General features: G+C 48.5%; 1 protein-coding gene across 1 annotated transcript in view; it reads left to right on the top strand.

The window, feature by feature from the left end:
* The first annotated feature begins 3566 nt into the window (after nt 1–3566).
* Nucleotides 3567–13534, top strand: part of GLUD1 (glutamate dehydrogenase 1) — a 41395-nt gene continuing 31427 nt past the window's right edge. The window contains exon 1 of the mRNA XM_029059578.2: nt 3567–4172. Coding sequence (XP_028915411.1) covers nt 3743–4172 — 430 coding nt within the window. The 5' untranslated portion in view covers nt 3567–3742. The remainder of the gene's footprint in view (nt 4173–13534) is intronic.

The following is a 13534-nucleotide window of genomic DNA, read 5'->3' as shown; positions in this document are numbered from 1 at the left end:
CCCCAGCCCGTGCTCTTTCCACTGAGCCACGCTGCTTCTCTAATGGAGAGGAGTTTTTTGTTCGATATGAAGGTGGATGGGCAACCACTGGAGTTTTTTGAGGAATGGGGTGACCTGTCCAGCCTGTTTTTGTAGAAAAATGACATACAGCCAACTTTCTGTGAGTGCCTAACTTCTGGGCCTAACGTAACTAACATCAATCAATCAAAAAACAGTCTTTATTAAATAATTATGGTATTTGTTAAGTGCTTACTATGTGCCAAGCACTGTTCTAAGTGCTGGGGTAGGTACAGTAGTGTGAAGCAGCGAACACGCTGGAGAAGCAGCGTGGCTCAGTGGAAAGAGCCTGGGCTTTGGAGTCAGAGGTCATGAGTTCGACTCCCGGCTCTGCCACTTGTCAGCTGTGTGACTGTGGGCAAGTCACTTAACTTCTCTGTGCCTCAGTTACCTCATCTGTAACTTAGCGCTTAGTACGGTGCTCAGCGCCCAGTAAGTGCTCACCGTTGATTGAGAGGACGCCCGCACAGCCGTCCACGTGGCGGGCAGCAACTCGTCTGTCCTGGCCCGCCGCTTGCGTGGATTTAACGGAACAGGAGTCCGTTTGGACGGTCAGTACTGTTTGCGAAAAGGTCGATGACCGACGAGAAGTAGCGGAAGCCCGTGACCCCGGGGGGAAGCCAGTGACCCAGTGCGTTTGCTGCCGAATTATACATTCTAAGTGCTTAGTGCAGTGCTCTGCACGTAGTAAGTGCTCAATAAATACGATTGAATGAATGAATATCTTTATACTTTATTGCTTCCCCCGGCTGTAACCCCCTCTTCTCCCACATCCCTAGATTGTCGACCCCTAGACGACAGGGATTTTATCCACTATCATACTCTGCCAAGCACCAAATGAGCATTCAATCAATCGATCCTATTTATTGAGTGCTTACTGTGTGCAGAGCACTGTACTAAGCGCTTCAGAGAGTACAATGTAATAAAGTTGGTAGACACGTTCCCTAATAAAGAGCATGGCTTAGGTGAAAGAGCCCGGGCTTGGGAGTCAGAGGACATGGGTTCTAATCCCAGCTCCGCCACTGGCTGCTGTGGGACTCTGGGCAAGCTGCTTCACTTCTCTGTGCCTCAGTTACCGCATCTGTAAAATGGGGATTAAGACTGTGAGCCCCACGTGGGACAACCTGATGACGATGTAATAATAATAATAATGTTGGTATTTGTTAAGCACTTACTATATGCAGAGCACTGTTCTAAGCGCTGGGGTAGATACAGGGTCATCAGGTTGTCCCATGTGAGGCTCACAGTTAATCCCCATTTTACAGATGAGGTAACTGAGGCACAGAGAAGTGAAGTGACTTGCCCACAGTCACACAGCTGACAAGTGGCAGATCCGGGAGTCGCACTCATGACCTCTGACTCGGAAGCCCAGGCTCCGACAACAGGCACATTCCCTGCCCACAACAAGTTTAGGGGTGTGGGAAGAGGCTTGGGGTGCGGGTGAGGGGGTCGGGAGCTGCGCGCAGAGTGCCTGCCCACCCTCCTGGAGATGGGGGAGCCTCCCCCAACCACGTTTGGAGGGGGACCCACACCTGGAGGTGGAGGGTGAGCTGGACCGGCCAAACAAAAAGCACTGAGGGGTCAAAGATGAAGAGAAGCAGTATGGCTTAGTGGAAAGGGCCTGGGAGTCAGAAGGGCCTGGGTTCTAGAGAAGCAGCGTGGCTCATTGGAAAGAGCCCGGGCTTGGGAGTCAGAGGTCATGAGTTCGAATCCCGGCTCTGTCACTTGTCAGCTGTGTGACTGTGGGCAAGTCACTTCACTTCTCTGTGCTTCAGTTACCTCATCTCTAAAATGGGGATGAAGACCGTGAGCCTCACGTGGGACCACCTGATGACCCTGTATCTCCCCCAGCGCTTAGAACAGTGCTCGGCACATCAGTCAGCGCTTAACAAATACCAACGCTATTAAATCTTTCCTGCTGTGTGACCTTGGGCGAATCACTCGACACTACTGTGCCTCAGCTACCTCATCTGTAAAATGAGGATTAATTCTGGGCTCCCCATGTGGGACAGGGACTGTGTCCAACCTAACTTGTTCTACCCCGGCACTTAGTACAGTGCCTGGGCCATAGCAAGCGCTTAACGTACTAATAATGCTGGTATTTGTTAAGCGCTTACTAGGTGCCGAGCACTGTTCTAAGCGCTGGGGGAGATACAAGGTTATCAGGTTGTGGGGTTCACAGTCTTCATCCCCATTTTATAGATGAGGTAACTGAGGCACCGAGAAGTAAAGTGACTTGCCCCAAGTCACCCAGCTGACAAGTGGCGGAGGCGGGATTAGAGCCCATGACCTCTGGCTCCTAAGACCGTGCTCCGTCCACTGAGCCATGCTAACTTGTATTTACTCCTGCGCTTAGAAGAGTGCCAGGCATATAGTAAGTGCTTAACGTGTCCAACCTAACTTGTATCTACCCCAGCGCTTAGAACAGTGCTTAGCACATAGTAGGCGCTTAACAAGTACCACAATGATCATTATTATTATTGGGAAGCAGCATGGCATAGTGGATAGAGCCCGGGCCTGGGAGCCAGAAGGTCATGGGTTCTAATGTCTAAAGTCTGCTGTGTGACTTTGGACAAGTCACTTCACTGCTCTGTGCCTCAGTTCCCTCATCTGTAAAATGGGGATTAAGACTGTGAGCCCCACGTGGGATGACCTGATTCCCCTGTATTTCGCCCAGCGCTTAGAACAGTGCTCTGCACATAGTAAGCGCTTAACAAATGCCAACATCATTATTATAATTATATTCTCTGGGCCTCAGTTCCCTCATCTGTCAAATGGGGCTGAAGACTGTGAGCCTCCCGTGGGACCACCTGATGACCCTGCATCTCCCCCCGCGTTTAGCACAGTGCTCAGCACGTAGTAAGCGCTTCACAAATACCAACACTATTATTATGATCATATTCTCTGGGCCTCAGTTCCCTCATCTGTCAAATGGGGCTGAAGACTGGGGGCCTCCCGAGGGACCACCTGATGACCCTGCATCTCCCCCCGCGCTTTAGCACAGTGCTCAGCACGTAGTAAGCGCTTCACAAATACCAACATTATTATTATATGATTATGATATCATTAATAATAGCGTTGGTATTTGTAAAAAGCGCTTACTATGGTCCTATTACTGAGGGCCAGAGGGCCGGGCCTGAGGGGAGGTTCCCCAGCGCGCGCTCGGGGGGGGGGGGCAGAGCGAGAGTGCGCGTGAGCAGGAGCGCGCGCCGTCGCGCGCCGCGCCTGGGCAGAGGCGCGCGAGCGGGGGCGGGAAAACAGCGTGCGCGAGACCCCCCTGGGCCGGGGCCGGCCGCGACTGCGCAGGCGCCTGGGGCCTGGCGCCCGTTAGGCCCGGGGCCGCCCAGGCGGCGCGCCCGCTTGCGGCTGTTGGCCGTCGTCGGGGCCCGTCCCTCCCTTCCTCGTCCTCCTTCCTCCTCCTCGTCGTCCTCCCGCCCCGCTGCCATTTAAAGGAGGAGCCGCCGCCCTCCCGTTAGGGAGAGAGAGAGAGGGAAGGGGGGGGGAAGGGAAACCGCCGGAGGGGGGGGAAGGGAAACCGCCGTTTGAGCGCGCAGGCTCCCCGCCCCTCCCCCCCCGGCTTCTTCCCCTCCGAGGCGGCCGCCTCCGGCAGGGCCAAGGACCGGCCCCTCCTCGTCCCCTCCTCGTCGCCTCCTCGCCCCGTCCTCGTCCCTCCTCACCCGCCGCCATGTACCGGTGCCTGGGGGAAGCGGCGCTGCTGTCCCGAGCCGCGGCCGGGGAGGCGGGAGCGTCCGCCGTGGTCCTGCGGGCCCGGCCGCCGCCCCTCCGCCGCCGCCGCTACTGCGAGGCCGCCGCCGCTTCTTCCTCCTCCTCCTCCTCCTCCTCCCCGCGCGAGGACGATCCCAACTTCTTCAAGATGGTGGAGGGCTTCTTCGACCGAGGCGCCGGCATCGTCGAGGACAAGCTGGTGGAGGACCTGAAGACCCGGGAGAGCGACGAGCAGAAGCGGAACCGGGTGCGCGGCATCCTGCGCATCATCAAGCCCTGCAACCATGTGCTCAGCCTCAGCTTCCCCATCAAGAGGGACAACGGGGCCTGGGAGGTCGTCGAGGGATACCGGGCTCAGCACAGCCAGCATCGCACCCCCTGCAAAGGAGGTGAGTGCCCCCCCCTCTCCCCACAGTTGGGCAGGCCCAGCGCTTAGTACAGTGCTCTGCTCCTGGTCAGCGCTCAAAAAGTACCATTGAGTGAATGACATCCCCGCCGTCTTATTTGGATATGTCACCTACCACTCTGTTGGGGGGCAGCGACCGTCTCTCTCTGGGGCCCAACTGGACGGTCCCAGCGCTTAGTGCAGTGCTCTGCACCTGGTAAGCGCTCAGAAAATACCATTAAGTGAATGACCGCCCCCCGGTCTTATTTGTTTATATCATCTACCACTCTATTTTGGGGCAGCGGTTATCTCTGTTGCCCTATCAGACAGTCCGAGCGCTTATTACAGTGCTTTGCACATAGTAAGCGCTCACGGCCCCCCCCCCACCTCCCCCGTTTTATCTGTATATATTATCTCACTCTATTGGGGGGCAGCGATTGTCCCTCTCTGGTGCCGAATTAGCTAGGCCGAGCCCTTAGTACAGTGCTCTGCACATAGTAAGCGCTCAAAAAATACCGTTAAATGAATGACACCCCCCCCCCGTCTTATTTGTACATATCATCTATCACTCTATTTGCGAGCAGCGATTGTCTCTCTCTGTTGCTCATTTGGACAGTCCCAGCGCTTAGTACAGTGCTCTGCACCTAGTAAGCCCTCAAAAAATACCATCGAGTGAATGACACCCCCCCGTCTTATTTGTATATATCATCTACCACTCTATGGGGGGGCAGCGACTGTCTCTCTCAGGTGCCCAACTGGACAGTCCCAGCGCTTAGTGCAGTGCTCTGCACCTAGTAAGCGCCCAAAATGTACCACTGAGTGAATGACACCCCCCCCCTTTCCGTCTTATTTGTACATATATATCATCTACCACTCTGTTTTGGGGCAGCGATTATGTCTGTTGCCCAATTAGTCCCAGCGCTTAGTACAGTGCTCTGCACATAGTAAGCGCTCAATAAACACCACTGAATGACATCCCCCCGTCTTATTTGTATACATCATCTATCACTGTTGGAGCAGCGATTGTGTCTCTCTGATGCCCGGTTAGTCCGAGCGCTTACTGCAGTGCTCTGCACCTAGTAAGCGCTCAAAAAATACCACTGAGTGAATAACCCCCCCCCCCCCCGATCTTATTTGTATGTATCATCTACCACTCTATTTTGGGGCAGCGATTATCCCTGTTGCTCAGTCGGACAGTCCCAGTGCTTAGTACAGTGTTCTGCACCTAGTAAGCGCCCCCAAAATACCATTGAGTGGATGACAACCTCCCCGTCTTATCTGTACATATCATCTATCACTCTATTTGGGCAGCCATTGTCTCTCTCTGTTGCTCAATTGGACAGTCCCAGCGCTTAGTACAGTGCTCTGCACCTAGTAAGCGCTCAAAAAATTCCATTGAGTGAATGACACCCCCCCCGTCTTATTTGTATATATCATCTATCACTCTATTTGGGAGCAGCGATTTTGGCTCTCTGGTGCCCAATTAGACAGTCGGAGCGCTTATTACAGTGCTTTGCACATAGTAAGCACTCAAGACCCCCCCCCACCTCCCCGTTTTTTCTGTATATATTACCTATCCATTGGGCAGCGATTGTCTCTCTCTGGTGCCGAATTAGACGGGCTGAGCGTTTAGTACAGTGCTCTGCACATAGTAAGCGCTCAAAAAATACCGTTGAATGAATGACACCCCCCCCCCCCGCCCTTATTTGTTATATTATCTATCACTCTATTTTGGAGCAGTGATTGTCTCTTTCTGGTGCCGAATTGGACAGGCCCAGCGCTTACTACAGTGCTCTGCACGTACAAAGCGCCCAAGAAATACCATTGAAGGAATGACCCCCCCCCCAACCCCCCCCGTCTTATTTGTGTATACTATCACTTTATTTTGGAGCAGGGATTGTCTCTCTCTGTTGCCGAATTGGACAGTCCAAGCGCTTAGTACAGTGCTCTGCACATAGTAAGCTCTCAATAAACACCATTGAATGAATGACCCCCCCCCTCCACCCCCCTCCCCCGTCCTATTTCTGTATACTATTACTCTACTTTTGTGCAGTGATTGTCTCTCTGTTGCCGAATTGGATAGTCCGAGCGCTTAGTCCAGTGCCCTGCACATAGTAAGCGTCCAAGAAATACCATTGAATAAATGAATAGCTATGATTCTATTTATCATGATGAGGTTGACGCCAGACTACTGGTTTTTGTTTTGCTGTCTTTCCCCCCTTTTAGACCGTGAGCCCGTTGTTGGGCAGAGATTGTCACTATCTGGTGCCCAATTGGACATTCCGAGCGCTTAGTACAGTGCTCTGCACATAGTAAGCGCTCAATAAATACCATTGACTATCAATCTGTGATTCTATTCATCTTGATGATATTGTCGCCAGACTATTTTTTTTGCTCTGCTGTCTGTCTCCCCCGTTTATTCATTCATTCAGTAGTATTTATTGAGCGCTTACTATGTGCAGAACACTGTACTAAGCGCTTGGAATGGACAAATCGGCAACAGATAGAGACAGTCCCTGCCCATTGACGGGCTTACAGTCTAATCGGGGGAGACAGACAAAAACAATAGCAATAAATAGAATCAAGGGGATGTACATGCCATTAACAAAATAAATAGGCAATATTTAAACTGTTTAGACTGTGAGCCCGTTGTTGGGCAGGGATGGCCTCTATCTGTTGCCGAATTGGACATTCCAAGCGCTTAGTACAGTGCTCTGCACATAGTAAGCGCTCTAAATACCATTGAATGAATGAGTGGAGGCAGTCACCTTGCCGGGAGAGACACCCTCCCTCCACCGCTAATAACTGGGACGCCTGCGAAGCGCTTAATACAGATAATAATAATGTTGGTATTGGTTAAGCGCTTACTATGTGCCAAGCACCGTGCTAAGCGCTGGGGGGAGATACAAGGTCATCAGGTGGTCCCACGTAGGGTTCGCAGTCTTCATCCCCACTGGACAGAGGAGGGAACTGAGAAGCAAAGTGACTTGCCCAGGGTCACACGACTGACTCGATCCCCATTTTACAGATGAGGGAACCGAGGCCCGGGGAAGTGACTGGCCCAAGGTCACCCCGCAGACGAGTGGCGGAGCCGACATTAGAACCCACGACCCTCCGACCCCCAGGCCCGGGGTCGATCCACTGTTGACTTCCCCCAAACCAGGAGCACCGTGGCGCAGTGGGGTAGAGCACGAGAAGGTCGTGGGTTCCAATCCCGGCTCCCCCACCGGTCTGCTGTGTGACCCCCCGGGTCAGTCACTTCACATCTCCGGGCCTCAGTTGCCTCGTTTGTAAAATGGGCATTGAGACTGGGAGCCCCACGTAGGACAGGGACTGAGTCCAACCCGATGGGCTGGGATCCACCCCAGCGCTTAGTACAGTGCCTGACACCTAGGAAACGCTTAATAAACGCCGTCATCATCATCACCCGCCTGCCTCCCCGCCGTCCCGTAGGATAACATCTCGCCCCCTTGTCCAGGAAGGGCATTGCTTCCTCCCGGTCTCCCGCGTTCAAACTTATTCGTTCATTCAGTCAGTCGTATTTATGGAGCGCTTACAGTGTGCCGGACAGTGTACTGAGCGCTTGGGAAGCCCAAGTCGGCAACAAGCAGAGACAATCCCTGCCCACAACGGGCCCGCCCCCGAAAAAGAGGGGGACCCCTCCCCCAGGGCCCGGGGATCGCCCCATCCAAGGAGAGGGGAGCTGTTTGGGTAGCCGCAAGCCACCGATTCCCATTCCCGATCCCAATCCTGATCCCGACTCCACATTCCCCCTTCCCCCCCGGCCCCGCAATGTGGCAGCGATGCAGGGATTGGTACTCGCTGCGGCACGGCCGGCCCTCCCACCTTCGCTCATGGCAATCATTCAATTAATCGATCAATTGGAGTGAGTGAGCGCTCAGTGTGTTGCACAGCACCGTATTAAGCGCCTGTACTAAGAGCAGGGCAAGCGCTGCTGGGGCGGGGTGGGGCTCGCCCAGCTCGAATCTAGTCTTTTTAGACTCCTTGTGGGCAAGGGATCGGGGTCTACCCACCTCTGCAGTGTTGTGGTCTCCCAAGCGCTCAGTTCAGTCCTCTGCACACAACACTCAATAAATAGGATGGATTAAACCTGGCTGTGCTTTCAGCTCTCCCCTCTATATAATCAAGCTGTCAGCAAGGGCTCGGAAGCGTGTTTTTATGTTTTCGGCCCCAAGTGGGCTCTTGGGGGTTAGTTGGCAAAGTGATCTACTCCCCCCCAGATCCAAAAGGATCTTTTTACCTACATGGATCTCCTTAATAAAATCGCCCTGGGGTCGTTCTAAAGCAGGAGTCCTTCTTTTAAAAAAATACATTTAAAACTGCATAGCCCTTTCAATTAAAGACTTGGTCGGGGATTCTGCCAGAAAAGCTGAAGGGCACAAACTCCTTCTGGACAGGTAGCCAATCAAGAGAAACAGTTCTGGGGGTGTGAAAGGTCCCATGGTTAACTTTTAATTCGAGCCTGTAGGGAGGAATATAGAGTACTGTAAATGGAGACTGGGCCTGTTGGTTTTTACTTAGGGAGTCCAAAGAATCCTAAAGTTGAGGTGGGGCAGTTGTGTGTTCTGATATTTAAATCCTTTTCCCGGCCTGGGGTCAGATCATCTCTGTTGAGCAAGGGATGCCTCTACCTGTTTTGATTTTTGTCACCACTGCCCCTCTATGAAGTTGCTAGGATAGAAAATTTAAGAGTGATGCTGTCTGTGTAGAAAAGTACAATTAAATTTCTTAAAACGAGAGGAAGAGTCTCAGTATTGCTCCTTATAACACTTAGAGAATCTGGTCCCTTAAATACTTTAAATAGGCCCTTCAAGTCAGTCAGTGGTATTGATTGAGTGCTGACTGTGTGCGGACCCTTGCACTGTTTGGGAGAGTGATAGTAATCATGGTATTTATTAAGCGCTTACTATGTGCCAGGCACTGTTCTGCTAGGGTACTGTCTCACAGACGGTGGACACGTTCGTTCCCCGTCCACAATGAGCTCACAGTCTAGAGGGAGAGACAGACGTTAATGTAAATAAATTATGAATATGTACTTAAGTGCCTTGGGGCTGAGGGAAGGGTGCAGGTCCCAGTTCCAGGGCAACATAGAAGGGAGGGGGAAAAGAGGAAATGAGGGCTTAGCTGGAAAAGAACCTCTTGGAGAAGATGTTTTAATATGTGATAATTATTCTGGATTTAAGTGGTAGACCTAGGCTTCGCAGGACAAATTCATTAAACTTGAATGGAAAGGGTAGACTTAACTTGGGAGAAAGTCTCTTTTTTCTCTTAATTGCAGGCGTGTACATTTATAAGCCAGTTCTTTATGGAGTGAAAAAAGGAAGGTTCTGTTAATGTAAGGAGAAAGAGGCTTGTAATGGAGGAGTGGTTCTGTCAGTTGCTGCTTTTAAGGTCAGATGACTTTCTGCAATATCAGTTCCTCCAACCCGATTTCTTCCGCAAGTACAGGGTAGTGGCTCTTCTTTTGATCCACTTGCATCTCTTAACCTTCAGGGTTAAATTCTAGTTTGGTCGTCCATTTGTCTAATAAAGAGCAAGGATGTGCAAAATGTAGGATTTACAGTGATTTTTTTACTTATCATTGTGCGTTTTTTATTGTAGCAATATGGGATTTTTTTTTAAATCCCAAGCCCTCGAAATATGTCCTGTTTTGATAGCTCTGGCTCCAGCAAAGGTACATGAAGAGTCTCTCCATTTTTCAAATAATCGGAACTCAGGTAGCTTAGGTGGTGTCATTAAAGAATGACCGTTACATGATGAACAGCTGGTGGAAGAGGCAGAGGAACATGCAGTAAACTGGTCTTGACCAGACCATTGCCAGTTTCAGACACAACTCTGATATTGGAGGCTTAGGAGGAAGCCTCAGAGAGGAACCTGATTCATAACCTGGAGGCAGTGTGGCCTAATGGAAAGAGCATGGGTCTGGGAGTCAGAGGATCTGTTTTCTAACCTCGGCTCCCCCACTTGTCTGCTTGTGACCTTGGGCAAACCTCTTAACTTCTGGGTCTCATTTTCTTTATCTGTAAAAATGGAAATTAACTACCTGTTCTCTCTTCCCCTTAGACGGTGAGGCCTGTAAGGGACAAGGAAAGACTTAATCTGAGCAGATTTTTATCTTGTGCCTTATTTTAGTGTATAATATAGTGCTTGGCGGATATGAAACACTTAACACCACTATTGTTTTTATTGATAATATTCATTCATACCTCTTGGAATAATAATCCTAAATTTTGGCCCATTGAGCTCTAACCCCAGGGTCTCAACTCTTCCTTTCAGGACAGTGATTTTAACAAAGGTATTTGTTAAAGTATTTACCTTAAAGAGCAGTTTAGGGTGTGGTGCAGATGCATTATATAACATTCCAGTGATATGAGACTCTCCAGAAATTCTTCCTGGGAATTAACTGGTCTCTCCCATTATACTGATTTCTTTGTTTGCATTGCCTATGTTTCTCCCTCACTCACTTTTCCTAGTCTTTTGTCCTAATTGTCTGTAGTTTCCTGGGACAGGATACTCCCATTTGAGTTGTTTACTCTTGTCATGGCATTTAAGTCGTTCTTCATCAGTGGTATTTGAACGCTTACTGTGTGCAGAGCACTGTACTGAACGCTTGAGAGAATACAACAGAGTTGGTAGGCACATTCCCTGCCCACAATGAGTTTAGAGTGTTCTTGTTTTTTTGTTTTAATTACCCACTTGCTCTGCCTTGTGACCCTTTTGTTAGAGGACATTCCTAGAACCCGAGTTCAATAATAGGTACTTGATTTCCTCTGCCACCACCCTCCTCTAATTTAAATTTGTATTAGTGCTAAAATGTAAGAAATTAACATGAAGGGGTCATGTGAAAATAATCTTTCTCAAGGAGCTTAAACTCAGATCCTTGGTCATGCTCTTCTAGAATGAGTTTTCAATATAATGATATGAGAGCTTTCAGCATGATAATTAAAAGTTTTAGTACAGTGCTTGGCACCTAGTAAGCATTCAAATATCATTGTTCTGTGGACCTTTAAAGATTCTAATGCCTTTTGTTAATTTTAATTGCTCACCTTAAGCCAGAGCTATAACAGTACTGTCTTTTTTTAGGTATTTTTCAACAGATTAATGTAAACCTCAGTGTGAGAATAGAAACTAAGAAAAGAAGAATGAAAGAAAATAAGAACTTGGGTCTCAAATAAAATGACCCAGATGACCTATCCCTGAACAGAAGCTGTTTTCTTCAGTCAGTTAACCAATGGCATTTTTTGAGCACGTACTGTGTGGAGAGCGCTATACCGAGTGCTTGGGAGAGTAAAATACATCAGATCTGGCAGATGCATTTTAATGTGTTCCCCCACATGTTTGGAAGGTCGACAGTTGAAAATAATTAGTAGGACTCTTATCCTTCTTCTTACCCATCTAGTGTGCGTGTACTGTTGCCTGCTCTGACCCGGTTATCAGGTTACTAGATTAGCTGATCGTTTTTGTCCCTGCATGCCCTACTGAACAATATAATTTCTAACTTGCATCCTTTCTCAAAATGCCCAGATGTCAAACACCCCTTAATTTCCAAGGGCATTAAGTGGGGGAAGCAATTGAAATAACCTTTTGAATCGAGTATCTCAAATCTTCCACTAACTCATGAGTTTTTAATGTACCTCGCTAGGAGTTGACTTTGGCATTAAATCTAGCATGTAGAAAGACAAACACTCAGTGCTCATTCATCTATGTAAAGCTGCCAAGTAGCTGGGCATCAATAAGTGGAAAGTGAGAAACACTGTTAAGCTCTAGAATAATTTACAATTTTTGATCTTCGAGTAATCATTTTGTTTTGTTGTTTTTTGCCCTTTCTATGTGCTGACGCATAAGTACTTTTTTGCCATATGCAGGGCAGTGTAATGTCATTGCATTCAGTGGAATATATCTTTTTCTCTTTCCAATTTTCAGCTGTAATTTTTTTTAGTGCATCTTCATTTTCTAACCAAAGGTGGTGAGAATTAATAGATATTTTGAGTGTATTAGAATGCTATATGACGAATCTATCTTACTGCTATATACCCTTCCCCCGCCCCCACCCCGCCCCCTCACCCATAAAAGCATCTTGAGACATTTGGAAGCCCAATCACTTCCCCCCTTTTCTGCTGCCTCTTTTCAGCTGAAGAATGTTTCCCAATTGGCCATGAATTGCTGTTACTTCTTTTGATCATCACACCATTCATTGTGGAAGTCTTTGAAACAGTCCAGGTTCTTAGAATCGTAGCCTTTTGGAGTGAGAAGGAATGCAGGCTTGACCCAAATAAAAATCTAGCAATGGCTATCAAAGACAACTTCTAAGACCTATTGAATGGACCTTTGTGGCCCAGTTCTCTTTCAGTTTTACCATTACCACACAGGGAGTAGAAGCAGGGTCAAAATGCTTTGTTTTTTTAAACAAGAACGGTACTTACCTGCCAAAAACTTGTTAAAGCTCATGAAAACTCAAATGAACTGGTGAAAAGTCAAATTATTAAATCCACAAATGTAGCGGTTTTCTGTGAGAAAGAAGGTCCAATGAGATTGCACAGGTTAATGAGTAAAATTTAATCTAAGATAGATGTGGATTTCCTTTTGGATTCATGCATTTTTTTTGTTTGGTCATTATGCCCTGTACTAAACTCTGGGGTAGATAGAAGCTAATCAGATTGGGCACAGTCCACGTCCCACATGGGGCTCACAGTCTTAATCCCCATTTTTCAGACAAGGTAACTGGAGCCCAGAGAAATGAAGCGACTTGCCCCTGGCCACACAACTGACAAGTGGCGGAGCCAGGATTAGAACCCAGGTCCTTCTGACCTTGGGCCACGTGTTCTATCCACCAGGCCACGCTGCTTCTCTTAAAGGCAAACTATTCATGTCATCTTGAAGTTATTTTTCATATCCAGAGTAACTTTTCCTGTTCCTTCTGACTTTGGAATCAGGTACCATAAATCAGTACTGATGCTACTGTCATAAAACATGATGGCAAACATAGTTGTTTTAGTCTCTTCAAAATATTTCTAAGTTTTGCAAAGGGACAGAGATTCCTTGTAACTCAAATGTGGCCATTTGAAGCATAAGTGACAAAAACCTGAGCAAGGGATTGTCCTCTCTCTCACTGTAGCCACATGGTGACCTATCTGGAAAGGGTGCTTGATAACGGAAACCACAGCTGCTTTTGCCTGTCCAACTGTCAGCTGCTAAAGAAGAAAAATAATCTAAATAAGGGAACAGGAAATAGGAACTTCAGAAGGCAACTAGATAGCATCAAAGGAACATAGCAAGATTTTAACTTCAACTTTTGCTAGAAAGTGTGTAAAGTAAGTGCAAAAAAGTCTCTTTGTTGTTTACTGT

Source organism: Ornithorhynchus anatinus, chromosome 3, assembly GCF_004115215.2.
Source record: "Ornithorhynchus anatinus isolate Pmale09 chromosome 3, mOrnAna1.pri.v4, whole genome shotgun sequence".
In the NCBI taxonomy this organism is placed as follows: domain Eukaryota; kingdom Metazoa; phylum Chordata; class Mammalia; order Monotremata; family Ornithorhynchidae; genus Ornithorhynchus; species Ornithorhynchus anatinus.
The sequence above is the reverse complement of the archived record's forward strand: the minus strand, read 5'-3'. Positions and strand labels throughout refer to the sequence as shown.